The 17,860-nt window shown below is 42.3% G+C and overlaps 1 protein-coding gene across 1 annotated transcript; it reads right to left on the bottom strand.

Moving 5' to 3' along the window:
• Positions 1-1,033: 1,033 nt before the first annotated feature.
• On the bottom strand, positions 1,034-10,669 carry LOC121622708 (aquaporin-3-like). Its single transcript, XM_041959634.1, has 6 exons — positions 10,562-10,669; positions 7,712-7,838; positions 5,932-6,069; positions 4,316-4,434; positions 2,409-2,626; positions 1,034-1,220 (listed from the first exon to the last, which is right to left on the bottom strand). The coding sequence occupies exons 1-6, from the start codon at positions 10,667-10,669 to the stop codon at positions 1,034-1,036; spliced, it is 897 nt and encodes a 298-aa protein (XP_041815568.1).
• Between the last annotated feature and the right edge of the window lie 7,191 nt (positions 10,670-17,860).

The raw sequence follows: 17,860 nt of genomic DNA, 5'->3' as shown, positions 1-17,860 counted from the left end.
TGGTGGTAATGCATTAAAAACATGACATGTTAGAGTATTATACTACTTTTCCACAGTAACTGATTAATATAAGGCATAACTAGCTCTCTCTATTATCACTGCATGGAAAAGCTCCCTGAGCTTACATATTCAGAATTTTCCATGACATAATATATGTATAGCCTACAGCAAATCATCATACTGTATGCACACAGCAGTGGGCCGATACAAACATGCTTATACGCAAATGTAGAAAGAAAATGAAGCAAGTGAATATTGCCAAAGCTCATTGTAAGTCAGCGTGATAGACAGGATGACACTCTTGCATGTTTTAATATTTTACAGGTGATCTTAAAGAAGGTAAACATCAGGCAAAATCTTCCAAAATCTCACCCAAACACCTGATTTTCCAGTGACATAACTGTATTGATTATAAAAATGTGTAAAATATGGCGTTCTGCACAGCTCTTGCAGATAAGCAAACTGCAGGAGAAAAGGAGGATTTTTTTAACATCTTTGACAGAAATAAACAAGACTCCTTTCAACTACCTCCTCAACTTAAACTGTCTTTTGTGTAGCTTTTTCATGTGAGCTGATGTATTTGTTTTGTCAGACACGCAGCATGAAGGAAGCAGTTTTGTGCTTCAAACACAAGCTCACCGGAGTTAAGTGAAATGAATTCAGAAAGCTTGGGCCAAATTTCCCGAGAAACCCTCTAATATGAAAAATCATAACAGTAGATGTCTTTAAGATTATTGACTGACGGCTTGTATGTTATCCAGAAGCAATGGCAGTTCAATGATAACAATAGTAATGATAATAAAGTTTATTGATATAGCACAGATACAAAGTGTTTGACAATAAAAACAGAACGTATTCAAATAGAGAATAAAACGAAGTAAAGCAATAAAAAGCACACTAAAAAGAGAAGGAAAACAAACTAGAATGTCATAAAACGAATGAAAACACTGAAAAGCACATTTTAAAAAGTGAGAAGCGTGTTATAGCTGTAAAGCAAGAATGCTAACTACTGTGAATAGAAACTGAGCGGTGCTCATGCATCCGCGTTGGTTCCAACACTGGAAAGTTTGAACCTTTCCTCCTCCTCCTCCTCCTCCTGCTCCTTTTCTTGCACTTCTCTTTCTAAATGATATCCAATCATCAGCTGGTACAGCAGCACGCCCACCACTGCACCCAAGAAGGGGGCACAGATGGGCACAAAAAACCAGTAGGTGTTTACTCTGAAAGAAAATAAATGGAAAAAAAAATGTAATGCATGGTGTCATTTTACATTTTTATTCTATTAACCAACTGTAGCAGGCCTGAATAAAATATAAATGCGCAGCAGAAGTTATACAGATGCAGTGTTGCAGGTCAGAAAGCACGTGAGCCATGTTGATACTGAGGTGTTTAAATGATGTAATTCATCGTCGGCGGATGCATGACGAACTGGAGGAGGGAGAACACCTCCTCCCCTTTGTGTATTGCGAGTCCTCTCCTTGTGTTTAACCATGTTTTTGTGTGTGTCTGGAGTGGGCGGTTCCTCCTCAATCATGGCTCACCTACACCTGATCCTCGTGCCAATCGGCCACCACAGCTGCAGCCAGCCCAGAAATCACCAGCCACAGCATAAAAAGCCGGTCCTCCTCACAGATCTTTGCCGGCTTTGTCGGCTCTCCTTGTGCCTTTTCCCAGCGATTAAACTGTCCTCTCCTTGTATCTTGGGATCATCTCCCTCGTGTGTCAACCTGCCCGCTCCTTCCCAGATCCTCTCCCAGTGATTGATTAACCCGTTGTGACAATAAATCCTTTTTCTTAATCCACACCATCTGAATCCATGTCCTGTATTTGGAGCCATTTACTCAACCAACAATTGTAGGAAATGAAGCATCCAGTGTTTTTGGAGCTTGACTCTGGGGGCTAAAAGTCAGGATATCTCGGCCTGTGCTGCTTCGATATGGACCAGTCTCTTAAAAATATTGTATTCTGTGAGTCCCTGGACTTCTAGTGCTGTACTAAATCCCTGGAGTACACCTCTAATGCTGTATGTGAGACAATGTTTTACTCATCAAACTGTATGATTCTGCCACCACAAAGCAGTTCTGCATTTCTCTGTCCATAACGGACAGATATCAGTTGTTAGAAATACAACTGGAGGCATAGCAAGTATTTCTCAAGTGTGCTTTGGTGGAATTGCAATAAATTAGGGAGATGTTTGGAATATGTTTGCTTGATTGACAGGTGTTTCAGCCTATCAAAGTCGGTGACGGAGTTCAACCACTTTGAGCCAGCGTAAATTTACCGCCTCCAGTGATTGACAAAAGGTGGCAACTGATAAACCTCTGATCCAAATTACATGTCCTGAGCCACCTCTGTCCCCTACAGTTGGGGTGCTGGATTAAAGCAGTCCAGAACGGCGCTGTACTCACGTGAAAACCTCCGTACCCCAGCCTGCGAGAGCCGTGAAGAGGCGAGGTCCCAGGTCCCTGGCCGGGTTGACAGCATAGCCGGAGTTGAAGCCCATGGACAGGCCGATGACCAGCACCACGAAGCCGACAGTGAAGGGCTCCAGACCTCGAGGGACTGGGTTGTTGTGTGGGTCGACTATGGCCAGGATGCACACGATCAATGCAGCTGTTCCAATAATCTGACACACAGTGCAGGCAGAACGATCGATTAATACTTTTTATTTACATTCATTACATTGATTTGATGAGTCAGATTTTGGATATTTCTCAATGTTAATATTTGAACTCTTTAATCACACAGACCTCACTTTTAGAAATGTGCTTGTCTTGTGAATCCTGTGAGTTATTATCATTATGAGAGGTTTACATTTAAGAAGTTGCTCATAGTGGATTTGTTCTGCTGCTTTCTCGTACGGAGAAATGTATTCTGTGCTCAACGGATACAGAAGCACAACAAGCAGAGCTTATCTTAAGATAAGGTGCACAGTAGATGTGGTATAGATTACACCACCTGCTGTGACACGTCAGGATCTACATGAGCACTGAGGCAGCAGCAGCAGCGCTGGCTAGTGACCCCTGCTGGCCGGGGGGCAGCGCTGCTGACGTAACGGAGCTGCAAAGAGTTGAAAAGTTGAGCGAGTGTGAACTGCCGTTTTTGTGAGATTGCGTTGCTGACAGCAGCAAAGAGGAAGTGCTGTTTTTGAGTCATCAGAGGTCTTGAAAATTTCTTCAAAGATGCATAAAAAAAGAGAAAAGAAGCTGTTTAGTAAGTTTAGGAAATGCCAGAAATGTAATGTATCATTTGCTGATTATTATTAAGCATAGCTTGCAGACAGCTTTTAAACAGTCTGGGTTGTGTATCCTGTTGAAAAAGTATTTGCAATACCTGCATTTGCATCTGCTCAGACAACCTGGCAAATAATTTTCACGCCTTATTGGCTGAGGCACATACTCAGCTCTCACACCTGCTGTAGGAATATAATATGTAGGAATGTGGATGACTACAGTCATTAAATAGGGCTCTTTACTGTATACCAGCACTACCTCTGCACAACACAGCTGATGGTATCAAACGTAACAAGAAAGAAAGAAATTCAACTAATTAACTCTTGACAATGCAAGAAAGCAAACTCAAGTTAAACCCTTTGAATGAGAAGGTGTGAACAAACCTGCCTGGTACTGTACCTGCAGCCTTCTGCGAGTTGCATCTGCAGCGTCCAGGTTTTTGATGCTCACCGCGTAATTTTATCTTCATTAATTATTTGAATCTTCCGACACAGCCGGATCTAATTGACCTTCCTTTTCTCCACACTTACAAGCTGTTCGCTGCAGATTCCAAGTTTAGACAATCAGATCAAATGAATAGTGACACTGTCCTGCTCATTACACTGTCTGCTGCTTTTAAGAGGTTAAAGAGATGAGAGAAGCTGATGCGATGTGATTGGCTATTAGGCCGTTTTAGAGATTTTGATATAATGCTTGAGAGCAATAAGGATTATTGGGCTGCAGCAGCGGAGCCTCACAAGTCCGACACTCTGCTATGTCTGCAGCACACTTTGTCCTCAATGGACATGACTCAGCCATGTTTTTCAACCCTCCGTCTCTTTGAGGACAAATGTTTTTTCTGACTCACTGCTGTCTATTCAGCTCCACCAGACATGCGTCACACTGACCTCAAACATCTGTTATTAAGTCTGTGTTTCTTTTAACTTAAACATGTGAAACTGTGGCAACACACAATGGACACTGATGGAAAATTACATATGGTGCCCGTGCTGTACTTCAGCCGGGGCGCATGCTGCTTCAGATGGAGCCACCGTTTTCACCAACCAGAGTGAAAAACCTGCAGAAAATCACGTCAGCGGTACCTGATCAAAGAATCCATTAAGCAGGGTGAGATGTTTGGATGGATATGTGGCAAAAATCCCTGCTGTGGCATTCTTCCCCACCACCATCAGCTCCCCCTGGCTGAAGTCCCACAATGCATCTGGTGGGAGAATGCACAATTCACTTTTTTAAAATATAGTTATGTATTTTAATAGTACAAGAAAGCTCAACTACTTATTTGAAGTCCATCATTACAATGCAGGTGTTTTTTCCTTCTGGACTGCAGGTCATTTAGATGGATAAAATTGCTGTCGCACTCAATTACCTCTCAAATTAAATAATATCACCAAAGATATTAGGTCAAACTGGTTAAATCCTTTATGTTTAAGAGATAAAGCTGACAGCTGCCACACTTGACATCTCAGTTTCTTCATTACTTTTCAGCACACTTACAAAGCTGCAGGGATGGCCAGGGATGCACAAACATATAGAAAGAAATGCATGCGTTAGGACATGCACAAACCGTAACACGCAGGCTGTCATAAACACACAGGTGCATAACACACATGGCAATAACATGCGGCTGACATTCATCAGTTTTCTTAATTATTATCTTTGTGGAGATTTTATGTTTTTTATTACATAGTGACTGGAAAACACTGTGAGACAGCTGCAACAAAGGTCCCCATGCAGTCTGACCCAAAACAGGGACTCTGCATCTCAACCTCCAAGCCACAGGGGGCGCCCATACTTTTATTGTTTGGTTGCTTTGTCTGGAATTTGGTACATTTACGAACTGTAGCATTTGTTCAAAAATACAAAATGACCAAAAATTGTCAATTTTCTGAAAAATGTATGACTAAATACATGCAGAACTACTGTCATTCTAATGAGCTTCAGATGGTGAAATGGAAAACATTATAGCAGCTACAAATCAGCATGCTAGCATTGTTGAGCATCTTATCCAACACGTAAAGTCTGATTACCTTAATAAAGGTTTAACCACCAATTATATTTTTACAGTCTAAATTAGGATGTTGGATCAATTATAAATAAAACAGAATCTCCTAATCCTTTTTGACATAAACTCAATTTAAAACAGTACAAAGATGATATGTTTAATGTTTTTCCTCATCAGCTTCATTGATTTTTGTAAATATCTGCTTATTCTGAATCTGATGCAGCAACACGTTTCAAACAGGAGCAACTAAAGACTGGGAAAGATGTGGAACGCTCCAAAAACACCTGTTTGGATCATTCCACAGGTAAACAGGTTGATTGGTAACAGGTGATAGTATCATGATTGGGTATGAATCATCCTGGAACAGCTCAGTGGTTCACAAGCAAGGATGGAGGGAGGTTCACCACTTTGCGAACACATGATTGTTTAAAGGATGTTACTACATGGAGCAACACTTTGGAATCAGGGTTGTATAATTCAATAACTACAGCCTTCTCTTACAAAAACAAAGTGACTTAATTGATGACATGTGTAGGAGATTCAGTAGAACGAAGCCATTAAATGTTGGACAAATGGCTACCAGAAAAGGTGCAAGTGTTGACATGTTTGCACAGAACAAAGATCACGTTGCAGGAACTGCTGCGTGCACCACTGAGCAGACCCCAACAGCAGTCATTCCTTTTCAGCGTCACGTACCAAAATACATGCCGAACACAACGGCCGCACCCAGAAAGGCTCCGAGTGTCTGGAAGAAAAAGAACAACGGGAGCTTCCTCCAGGGCTCTCTCCCGAGTAAACACAGCGTGAAGGTGACCGCTGGGTTCAGATGACCACCTAAAAGATGAGAAAAATACGGAAGCCGTGGTTTATTTTTTTATACGTGTATGGACGATCCGACTCTGTGTGATTCACCAACAGAAAGCAAACACATGGAGGCTGCTTCATCTCTAGTGCATGCATGCAGCCCCCTCCACAGCCCCTTTTCTCAGTGAGACTGACGAAACAGTTCTGAGCCTACTGTACAGTCAGTAATTGCGGTCTCAGTAAAGTCCTGCTCGGATGGAAGGTCTCCGTGACACAAATTAAATTGGCGGGATGAAAAGATTCAGGAAAGTATCCTTCCTTTTCTAACCTTGAAGGGGGAAATAACTGCTCTGATGGCACTCTCACGTGGGAGCCCCGCTCGCATTCGCACCTTAATCGTGTCAGGTTCAGAGCTATCTAATTATAAGAGCTTATTTTCTCGGCTGCAGTGTGTATTAGAGGGAGGACAGGCTCATTATAAAGGCATCGAAGAAGTGAGCGTGAGCGAACTGCGGAACCCTTTGTAGCGTCGCTGCTTTTGACAGAAGATGCCGGGACTGAGGATTGACTCACTCACTTTCCTTTCAATTACAGACCACGCAGTTTTCAAGTTAAGGGCCGAGTGCCCCCTCGTTCTGTGCGCGCGGCTCCTTTAAACTTCTCGCTGCTCCTGGTCTCGAGCTGCCTGGCAAACGCATCAGTGTGGTAAATACTGCACTTCAGATGCAACCTTTTGCTGATATTTAGTGTCTGTCGGGCATCAATAATGATGACTCTCTGTTATGCTGATGGAAGCTGCAGGAGAAAAAAAAGGAAGCTGAGTCTTGTGTGGAGAAGCTCTTTGAATGACAGGTACTTCATGACACTGATGCAAACGACGAGCTAAGTGTGATTTTCTTCCTCGCTTTTACTCAAATAACCCTTGTGTTTTGTTGACTTTGGCTTTACTTGCTCGTTGTTGACTGTACGAACATATAATAATAATCAATGTTTTCTTCTCTAAACGTGTTCAGGGTTGCGCATTTAATGAAGACGTCAGAATAAAGCTTGCATTACACCAATAAGGGAATATTTAATGTTTTATTAGTGATACGGGCTATTTAAATCTATATTTCTGTTGTTTGTCTCAAGCCACAGACGTCCCTGTTCGCTCTGATTTTCTCACGTGCACAAACTTCAGCCAAGCTACATACGTTAGCTGCAAGCTAACAGCAGCAGATGCACCAACCAGCGCCTGCGCGAGTGTGTTTGTTAGTGTTAGTTCAGCCTCTGACTGAAGGGGCTCTGGCTCTTTCTGTTATTGCGCCCCACCCGTTTTCTTCACAAGAACCAGATTCATGAAGCTGAAATACTAAAGAATTGTTGAACTGAACACAAGACCTCTTATAAACAAATATATGATTATAAAAACACCATAAAACAAATTAAAATAGACTTATTTGGGATTATTGCTGTGAAAAAATCACAGATGTTTTACAGATGTCTCAATCTGAAGTTAGGCGTCATTTCCTGTAGCGAACTTCTGAAACATATCATCAGTTTATATGACAGCAGTTATTATAAAATTAGGAAAAGTCATGAAGTATCAAGGTGATGTATTAAGCATGTGTTATCTGCCGTTAAGGAGGGCTTGGGAGCACCTACACCCCTTGAACTCCAGTTTTATCCTCACCTGAGACCTGTCCACTCACAAGGATGCCCAAAGTTGCAGCGAAGCCAAAAGCCAAGTTGACGGTGAGGAAGGTGGCGTGGGAGCCTCCGCTCAGCACCAGCTGTGCGACTGCACCACAGCCAAACATCTGTATAGAGGAGCGGGAATCACTTTATATTTACTGAACGCATCCACCTTTTATCTGTTTGTAACGTTTCCCAAACAGCACGCTTCTCTGCTCCCAACCAGAAATAGGCAGTCAGGCTCCGAAACAAACAAACCCCGAGCTGAAGTTATTTTTGTGGACAGGCAGGAGCAGAAAAACTTCAAAGAGAATAATGAAGGCCCACGGCGGCCTGACCTCGAGTCAGGCGTCCGGCTGAGTCTCGCTTTTCGTCGTTACCAGGGTGTGTCTCTCTGACCTCGGAGGTCATGCGTCTTATGGCGGGGCTTTGTGTGGGACTATTGATGCCGGCAACAATCTGACTCCACCTGCCGAGCCCGCCTCCACGGAGGGCCGGCCCCCGACCACCGAGGGGATCTGATTGCCAGCAGAGTGAAAGGTCTCCTGGAATTAACAGATCAGTCACAGCCGGGGAGCAGAATAACAAATGGCCTGGCGCTTCACCGCTGCTGCCCTCTCCTGATATTTTTGTTGTCTGCGGGTGCCCATGAGAAGCTGAGGGACTCCAGGTTGTTTAGCACTGGCTAAAAAACAAAAACATCTCGCTTTAATTTGAAAGAATCTTGTGACTCCTGGTGCGCTGGATTAGGTGTCAGCGGGAGACTGCACAGGCTGTATCAAATCTTCTATCATTAGCGAACAATATGGATATAAGATGATAAGCTCGTATGTGTGTAATTCAAGTTCAAAGACTGAAATAACAAGGAGGTAACTGATGCAGGAGTCTTAGGTGTTTTAACTTTAAAGTTCCAGTGAAGTTATTATTTGCCTCACAGACATCTAAGAAAGCAGGAGTTTAATGAGAAGACAGCAGCAGTTAAACTTTCTTTACATTTTAGCGTCTTTGAACAACCTAACCACCAAACTAAAACCCAGATTATGAACTTCTGGCCGGACATGATTGCCCCTTCACCTCAGGAACATGTTGGACGGGAGGATCCAGAATCCCTCGGGGCCTTTTCAAGCGATCTTTTTCTATTTTCCTCTTGTTGAAGTGAAAAGCTGGTGAAGGCGGACTCTTGCAGCTTGTTAACCATTTATTACAATGTGCTTACTTTTGATAAAATAAGCTGACAACAATTATGCTCACCATCTCACATCTTTATTGGCGTGTTCGCCACGTTTTCCACATTTTCTGTCTCTCTTTTTGGACGTTTTAGACATGATCGCAAGTAATTTTCATCTCCACACATGCAACATGCTGCACTGTCTGTATCTTTTATTCTACACATGCAGAAAGTTGGCTAAGATTTTCTTTTATTTTGTGTTGGCGGTGGATCAAAAAGTAGCCCAACTAGCTCAATGAAGATTCAAGTGTGAGGAGAAGTAAAGAAGCCAGTGTGAATGGAAAAAAGGTGCAAAATATGAGGAATGCAAATTTTTATTCCAACCATGCAACTATTTCCGATTCCTTTTTGCAGTTTTTCTCAGTCGCTTTGGTGCTTTTCTCAGATCAGAATGAAAATTCTCATTACAATTAGTTCAACCACCACAACATTTAGTCATTTGTGCACATCATAGGAGCATTCCTTCCTTTGAACCAATTGCAAATGTTTTTGGACATGTTTCAGTTGCTTTCATACAACTCTCTGCTGTTTTAAACATTATCATTTACTGATGTCACGTCAGTCAAAATGATCTATACTCATGGATGCTGAATAGTGGTTCCCAATAAAACTAATAGTCTTCACTTTATTGCTTGAGTCATCACATACAAAATCGTTGAACTAGTTAGCAAATTCTGTCAAGCAAATTTTATACCTTTCTTTATCATTTTTTTCCTTGAAATGTTTCCTAAATTCACAAATATGTGGCCAGACAGCCGGGAACGTCTGGATGTGCCAGAATGATTTACCTATGTTCAGTTACAATATGTACTGCGAGATTGTTCACATTTGTGCACGGCTCTACCCAAATGGTGTTTCTTATGTTTGTTCTAAAAAAGTGTATTTTTCTTTTGCACAATGCTGCAGAATTGCAAAGCACATATGCAGTAAAAATGGGAAACGTACGTATTCAGTGTCTTGTACTCACTTACTCCCCTAACTACAGCAATGTGTAACTTGTACTGTTGCATTCAATGGGGGTACAAGTAGTTTGTAGTGCTCTCTTGAGTATTTTCAGGTTGTGTCTCCGGGTTCTGACCTTTTTTGGAAAACACTGAGAGAATAAACTGTCATAATGACGAAGCCATTTGACTGTCTTGTTCATACACGATGGTGTCGAGACTTCTCATTTTGATGACACTGGCAGTTTCATCGACATAAATACTTGCTTTGGAGGGATGGACTATCCATTTTCAGCAAGTGATGTGCTTTTGCAGGTTATCCACTAGGTTTTGCAGTTTGCACTAATTGTTCTGAGAAATGCACTGTTGTGCAAATATTAAGAGTGGTGTGAGAAAAGCACCAAAGCGATTGAGAAAAACTGTAAATATAACCGAAGTTACATCTAATTCCCCCCCATTTCCTAAATAGCGCACCTTGCATCTTAAATGTAATTTAATTTAATAGTAGCAGACAATAATCTGCAGAAAATCCTCCACATTAAATTTTAAACAGAGTTAATAACTAGTTTATAGAGAGTAGGGTAAACATTGAGCAATTGAATCTATTATCCTCTTTGACTTGAACAAAACGATCCGCCCGGCAGCCTGCAGGAGGGATGCAGAAACACTCTTTACTCACCACCAGAATAAGGGTTCCCAGGCATTCTGCCAGGGCCTGGCGGAGGAGCACATGCCGGATCTGGAAGGTCTCTGCCAGTTTCTCCAAAATGTCTTTTTGTTTTCCCATGATGCAGTTATTAGAAGATTATCTTGAGGTAGGCTCTGTGGTCCAACAACAAGTGAGTTGCTGGCTGTGGATCAGCTTTAAGGGGTCTCCTAAGGATCCCTCCCTTAGTTAAAAAAGGGGGGCCGCCTTAGGACTGCCTGCAACTCCTAACGCAATCCAGCCATCTCTTCCTCGCAGTTTGTTGGGGCTGCTGGAGTCCCCTCAGAGTTCCTTTCAGTGTTTCTCTCTCTGCAGCGCTGCCAAATATGAAAATAAAGCTATAAAGTCACACATTTACTCGAGAGGCTAACCGATGGGTGTTTTTCAAGGTTTCTTGCCCTCAATTATACAAACCTCCAATTAAAATGCAGGCCTCTCAGTACATAATTGTGTACATTTATCAAGCAGGGGACTTCATCCTGAGGGACGCAAGATGACGAAGGCCCTTCACCGAACCGATCCTTCTTCACAAGGCGCACTCACAGCTGCGGAGGACTCTTCAGATTAAGGTGGAATGTATAAATTAACAGGTAAACTGTGGGATGCACACACTCAGCGTGGATACTGATAGATGCCGCGCTCACCCAGCTGTCAGCTATATAATGTGGCGTTTCACTGTAAATGCACTAATGCCTAAACTGAAGGATTGAGAGCCAATGTGGGTGTGAAACGCTGTGCTGTTAGTCCAAAATGTTGCTTTAAATGAGTGTTTCATAAGTGTTGTGCTTTTTGGAGTAAGATCTGTGTGTGTCCTGCACACTGACTGTTTCACTGCTTGTAAAACATCCTCAGATCACTGAGCATGTGCTTAAATGACGCCAGTCTGAGCAAATGAGTTGACTTTTGGAAACAGTCAACTTTATTTTTCCCAAATAATCAGACCATACCCTACTGTCTGCTGCAAAGACACCTCCAGTGACATGACTTGAGGCAGTTTCTGTCTCATATTCCTACATAAAGCTGTAGGCTGCAGGTGGAGGGTAAATAAGGCCCAAACAGCATATAATGGGGCTATATACATCACGGTTAACTGTGGAGAAAATCAGGGCCGGTGGTGATGAAGGCTGAACTTGACCTTGCTGCTAATTTGTTAAGTAATAAAGCCCCATGTCAGTGTTAATCTATGAAGAAAGCAGGAACAAAGCACAAAGAGGCATTCACTCAAACATGCTTTCACCTTGCAGTATCATTCAACCATTCGCCAGTGTGTGTGTGTGTGTGTGTGTGTGTGTTTACGCTTGCATTTGTGCAACCCTCCTCAAGCAGGCAAATGCAAGTGTTATCATTATCTCAGAGTGCACCGTAATTAAGACGTTCCCATCTCCTGCTTCGTTCAGCGCATTAGTGCGCTGGGAATGGCCAGAGGAGGGAACTTTGATGGTTTATCTCAGAGGTTCGTTAAAATCAGACTGACTTGCTGTTTTGGCACAATGCAGAAAACGCCCCCGTGATACCCCCAATTAGCATGTTTATTCAAAAACTGATTTATTTACAGATCAAGCTGTTTATCTGAGATTTTTCCTGACCACCGTCTTCCTCAGCGCGTCCTCTGAGGAGGCTGCTGCCTTTATTTGTGCTGTTCGTGACTCACCTTGCTGAGGAAGAAAGGCACAAGGGGCACATGAATACAGTTTTGTTTTTAATTATGCTCGAGTTTTTCAACATCCAAAGCAAAATCACATCCCCTGAAACACTAAACACCAGCAGTACATGTGTATGACGATGATGTTTAATTACAGTGATATTTAAATATGGTGTTTATGAAAAAGTGCTTTAAAAAGAGCCGCATCACATAAAAAAGTGGGGTCATTTTCTTGGAATAGCATCGAGGCACGGCCTCAGACACAAAAATATACAGCCAAACACACACACACACACACACACTCTGTCTTCCATCAGGACATATAAGACACAGCATGTCCCAAGCAGCAGGCTGTCACTTCCACTAAAACGCCAGGTTTGTTTAGCCAAAGCCTCATGCGTGCAAAATAAATTGATTTTTAAAACAAAATTCACAGTGATGCTCGCTCCGGCTACCCCCAGCGAGGCTTCTGTCACACTGATTACAATTGTTTGTCTCTCTGATATTGACCCGCCACTACCAACCACAGCGAGGGCAGGATTAATCTTGTCTTTGCACTTTAAAAATTAAACACAGCTGATATATATTTCATATTCCTGAACTGGATTCATAATGCATAATGTGTGCTGTGTCTCAAATCAAAGGCCATATATTGTTCTTTGTAAAATAACGTGCAATGTGTTGGAGGGTGTGCGTCTGCAGGTTTGCGCGGACCAGTTAGAAGAGGCGAAGACGAATAGGTATAAGCTTATTATTTACATTGACGTAATTACGCTCGGTGTGAGCCGCCGCTTCCTCTGAATAAAATGAGCTTCTATTATCGTTGGATTGCATGAAAATTCACGGCTAATGCTGGAAGGTGCCCGGCGTGTGTGGACACAGTCAGGAGAGTGGCACCGCATTAGCATAACATCAATGTCAAACTTACACCCCTGAATCGAGCTAATCAGTATTCCTGCTGTCATATTAGTGTGGCACTCAGAATCTAAAGCACACAGGTATCCGGTAATATCACCAATCAGCCATGTCTATATGTGCTGCAGTTACACTCCAATAGAATTTAAAATAAATGTGTGAAAATGGAACTCGGCTGCCCACAAGGGTGAATTATAAACAGCAAAGGCAGGAAAAGGTGGTGGATAGGTGATGTGCTGTGACGAGAGCGCACATTATCTCTGCTGTTGTGAGTAAGGACAGTGTTATATGTGTTTCAGGAAGAGCTCGAGCAACATGTTGTGCATGAACGTATGACTGCAGGTGCAGCACAGGTACTGTGTGTTTGCTCACGGTTGTTTCCACAGGGAACTTTCTTAATCCCCAAAGTAATCCGCTATCTACTTTCATATGTTCCACACTGCATGGAGACGTGAGATATGATCAGAAACATATTGAAAAAATAGAATAGTACGATGATCCATGATGCAGCCTGAATTAATTGCTCCTCTATGGGTGGAGAAATGCTCCTTCTAAGCTAAGCCAAAAATAAGGCTGTTCTTGAGTTCTCTGTGAGGCAAAAAGCAACTGGAAGAGGAAGAAAAAAGTAGAAAAAAAGAAAGCTGAAACTCCTCCAGCTGATTCTGTATGCAGAAACACGCACTGTGAGATCTATCCCATGCATATACAGACCAGTAATGTCTCTCTGAGCTTTCAGCATGGACTAATAAAATCACCAGAGTGCCATCTACAGTATATGCTCTCTAGAAAGTATATTTCACTCGGCATTGCTTCAGTGCCATTCGTGATTAACATAACAGAAAATAGCCCGAGACGCGCATATGCTGCACCCATATAAAGCATGTAGGAATCATATGGGAGGTCGTTTTAAAAATGCTGCAAAAGCTGCAGCTTTGCTTTATTTGGTGGAAGGTTTTAGAAATGCAAAGCAGCAAATACTCCTGAGAAGGGTCAGCCACTGAATCATCACTGCAACTTTTTGAAAGGGAGCATACTGACCTTTTATATAATATATCCTTTTATACGACGATCAGTCAATTAGAATTCAGGAAGAGCAACGCACAGAATCAGCCTCCACAACTGCACGGATGAACATCTCAATAAACAAATAAACCAACAACTGCGCTGCCCTTAATATGCCAATAAACAAACAAACTGTGTTTACTGACAACAGTTCTGAAGTCCAAGCCCATGCAGTAACATCCTTCATCCAATCACGTGTTTACAAAGTGGTGAACCTCGCTCCGTCCTCGCTGTGATCGACTGAGCCTTTCCAGGATGATTCATACCCAATCATGATACTATCACCTGTTACCAAACACCCTGTGGAATGATCCAAATAGGTGTTTTTGGAGCCTCTTCTATTGCTCCTGTCCCAACTTGTTTGAAACGTGTTGCTGCATCAAACTCAGAATAAGCAGATATTTAGAAAAATGAATAAAGCTGATGAGGTCAAACATTAAATATATTGATTTTGTGCTGTTTTCAATTGAGCGTCTGTCAAAAAGGATTAACAAGTTATCACTCTGGAGTCGGGTAGAAAGATCACCTGTACTTGCAGCTCCCTCCGGCTTTTCGGAGCTCTGGTCTGGTGAACATAGAGGAGCATTCAGCAGCTAGAGAGCCAAATATTCCCTTTAGGAGGTGGAGGAGACCAAAAACGGAGCTAAAACAGAGTGAATATTGAGGTGGCTAAGGAGTGTGTCACTTAACATGCGAGGGAATGTTATGCGACTATGTTAACATGTTGTTCCTGCTGCCCCCAAGTTTCCAAAAGAATCTGTTCCATTTAACATAGTCCATTTAGTCCAGATTTGACCAAATTTAATAACACATTTTAATGTCATCATAGTGGTGTTTTCTGACTCTTATATCATGACCCCCTTGAGTTCGTCTCACTCGTCTTCACTGACTGCAGAACTCAGTACTTCACACAATAGCGTTTCATTACGCACTTATTCTTAATTCATGCAGACTTTTTAATCACCCCTTCCAGGATGATTGAAAGGACTTTGAGTGACTTGAACAACTTTGAATCTGAAGTGAACGAGAGTTAGGAAACGCAGGGGCAGCGGGCAGCGGCGAGGCAGACAGTGTCTGTCAAAACATAAACAAATCCGTGACAGATAGGAGAACGCAGCTTCTCTGAGTTTCCCTTTTAGACGACAAAAGAAGAGGCAGTTTTCCACGTCAGCCAGCCGATGACAGATTTTAATGGACACCTGCAGCTTTAGCACAAAGGCTGAACAACAGCAACAGTCAGTCGTCGGCCGCCGTATTCCTTCCCTGCTCGCACCCGCCGTGACATTTTACCGCTAAATCATTTACTGAGATATCGTAAAAGCAGGCCCAAAGCTGCAGACGACAATTATTAATGAGCTTCGGAATACATCTGTGTATTTTAAAATGATTAACACATGAATTTACAATGCACGGCCTTTATTCCAGCTAAATGTTTTATCACATGCTAATTAAGATACGAGTGGTGTCATACGACCACATCTTTCATGTGTGTCAGTGAGACACGTGTTTTACATAAATACCCACCAATGCTCAATATATTACAGATCATTCTGATAAAACAGGGGTAGTCTTGGCATTATTTTTGCAAAAGAAACGTTGCACAATTCCAACCAATAATGAATCTGAGTGAATAAAACCATTTTTACCTAATAAACGCTAATAACGCTATGCAGTGTTTTCTTTTTGTAAAATAAAAAGTATGCCTTAAATATAATTAGTATCATGAAATTACCCTCACTAATATCTTCATTCTTCAGCAGTGTATATAAGTATGAGTATGAGTCACCCAGTAGTCCAAACTGTTGGTCAAATTCCCAGTAGCCCTTCATGCCTGAAAGTCTCTTGCAGTCTTACAGAGACCTGTGTCGCAGCAGACAGCTCCTGCACAGCTTAAAGAATACCAGATAATGGTCGCGACATTTCCAGGCTGCAAAGCATGCTGGGGCAGTGCGCTGGGCAGCGAAATGACACGTCAAGCCACTTTGCTGCCTAAAAGGATCAACAGCTACTTGTCTGACTGCCACTTCCACAGCAGCTTTGCCTCCTGGCAGTCAATGCTTATTGCTGAGCATTCTTTAAGCTGTCTAGAAGCTACTGTATGTAATAATGTTTGGCCGTTTGCAAGGCTCAGTGTCATTTTGGTGCGCAGACGAGTGTCCCACCATATTGTTTTGCTGCTTGGCAGGCATCTCAAAATATCTACAGAATCTGCTACAGTGAGTCTCGAAGCTATTTATTGTTATTATTTAGCGTGTGGGAGATTGGGATTTTGCTGTTTGGTAGGCTGCCATTGGGGACATTGTCAAATATTCTTCAGGATATTTCCTAAAAAGCTGAAGAACATTCTTTTGCTTATGCTTTATGTCTGTACAGTAAACATGAAGCTGCAGCTGGTTAGCTTTGTTTTGCATACAGACTGGAGGCAGGAGGACATAGCTACCTAATGTGTTAATTAATTAGAGGTGCAGGTGAGCAGGTTTTGTTATGAGTGGACCGAGCCAGGCCAGATTCCCCTGTTTCCACTCTGTAATGATCTTCCTCACTCACTCTCTGCAAAAAGCTAAAAAAAAAAAAAAAAGTGTATTTCCCAAAATGTTATATATTCAAGATGCTAAAAAATAGGTTAAATGCATTTCTTCCAGGAAGTCACTGTATTATTGGGATTACTTTTAATATGTGGATCACATAGATATGGTATTATTTTTGCTATTATTATAAATTTAAATTCTGGAAAAAAAAGAACATACATTATGTTTTTTCAGTTAAAAAATGATGAAGAAAGCAAACCCTCATCCAACACAGTGCATTGTTTTTTGATGACTGCACATCTTGTCATGGATTAAATTAAACAGTAATAGCTTCCTATCTGGAGACATCTCTTAGCACCCACCACATGCTACTCCATTCTGCGTTTTATTCTACTGGAACAGTCTCCCAGTAATGCATTGCACTGCATTTGGAAAGTCTGAAGGTAAGCTGAGGGCAGTGTTCTCTTTGAACAGCTAGTCACAGCTGGCCAGCTGCTCACCAGCTGTGTCAGAGCTCTGTCTACCTCCTAATGATCAAACACAGCCTTATGGGATGCTAAACTACAAATCCTACAATGGCAAGAGATGACCCGCCTTGTTGTGTTGCTGATTGGCTAAAACCCCTTGCCTATGCTGGATGGGTTTGTCAGGGTTAGGTATGAGGAGTGATGATTGGTTGGGATTGGGGTAAGAATATCAGGGCGAGCCAATCAGAAGCGGAGTAGGGTGGCTCATCCTTTCTCGGATTCATACATTTGGCACCTTTGTCATCACGTGGTTAATGTTATGAAACACAGTTTGCTCAAGCTTAGGCAGCATAAGTACTTGGCTAGGTTCAGGAAAAGATTGTGGTTTGCAACTAAAAACTGTTACGTTCGTTACAACTTTCACATGGGGCACAAACAGCGGTCTCTCAAGTGGGAGACTTTGTTGCTCTACGTAACCTGACTTCCTCCGTTGCTCCCGTCATAATCAGTATGGCCACTAGAGGTCGTTTTTCTTGTGAGAACCCGCCGGTCGGAACGTGTGCCTGCACTGACTGAACTCAATTAGGGGTTTGATTCTTTCTAACCTGTGGAATTGACTGAGGCAGAAAGGCGGAGTGCTAGATAGATGCTCTTCTGC

This window comes from Chelmon rostratus, chromosome 19 (assembly GCF_017976325.1).
Source record: "Chelmon rostratus isolate fCheRos1 chromosome 19, fCheRos1.pri, whole genome shotgun sequence".
Lineage (NCBI taxonomy): Eukaryota > Metazoa > Chordata > Actinopteri > Chaetodontiformes > Chaetodontidae > Chelmon > Chelmon rostratus.
Note: the sequence above shows the minus strand (reverse complement) of the source record. Positions and strands in the feature narration are given on the sequence as shown.

What these genes read in the sequence shown, in the direction of transcription:
- LOC121622708 (XM_041959634.1), bottom strand. Translation starts at nt 10,669, where the DNA reads ATGGGAAAACAAAAAGACATTTTGGAGAAACTGGCAGAGACCTTCCAG. An exon ending in TGGGAACCCTTATTCTGGTG is followed by an intron (nt 7,839 to 10,561) that starts GTGAGTAAAGAG and finishes TCCTCTATACAG; the next exon opens with ATGTTTGGCTGTGGTGCAGT. An exon ending in TGGGGTACGGAGGTTTTCAC is followed by an intron (nt 1,221 to 2,408) that starts GTGAGTACAGCG and finishes ATTTTCTTTCAG; the next exon opens with AGTAAACACCTACTGGTTTT.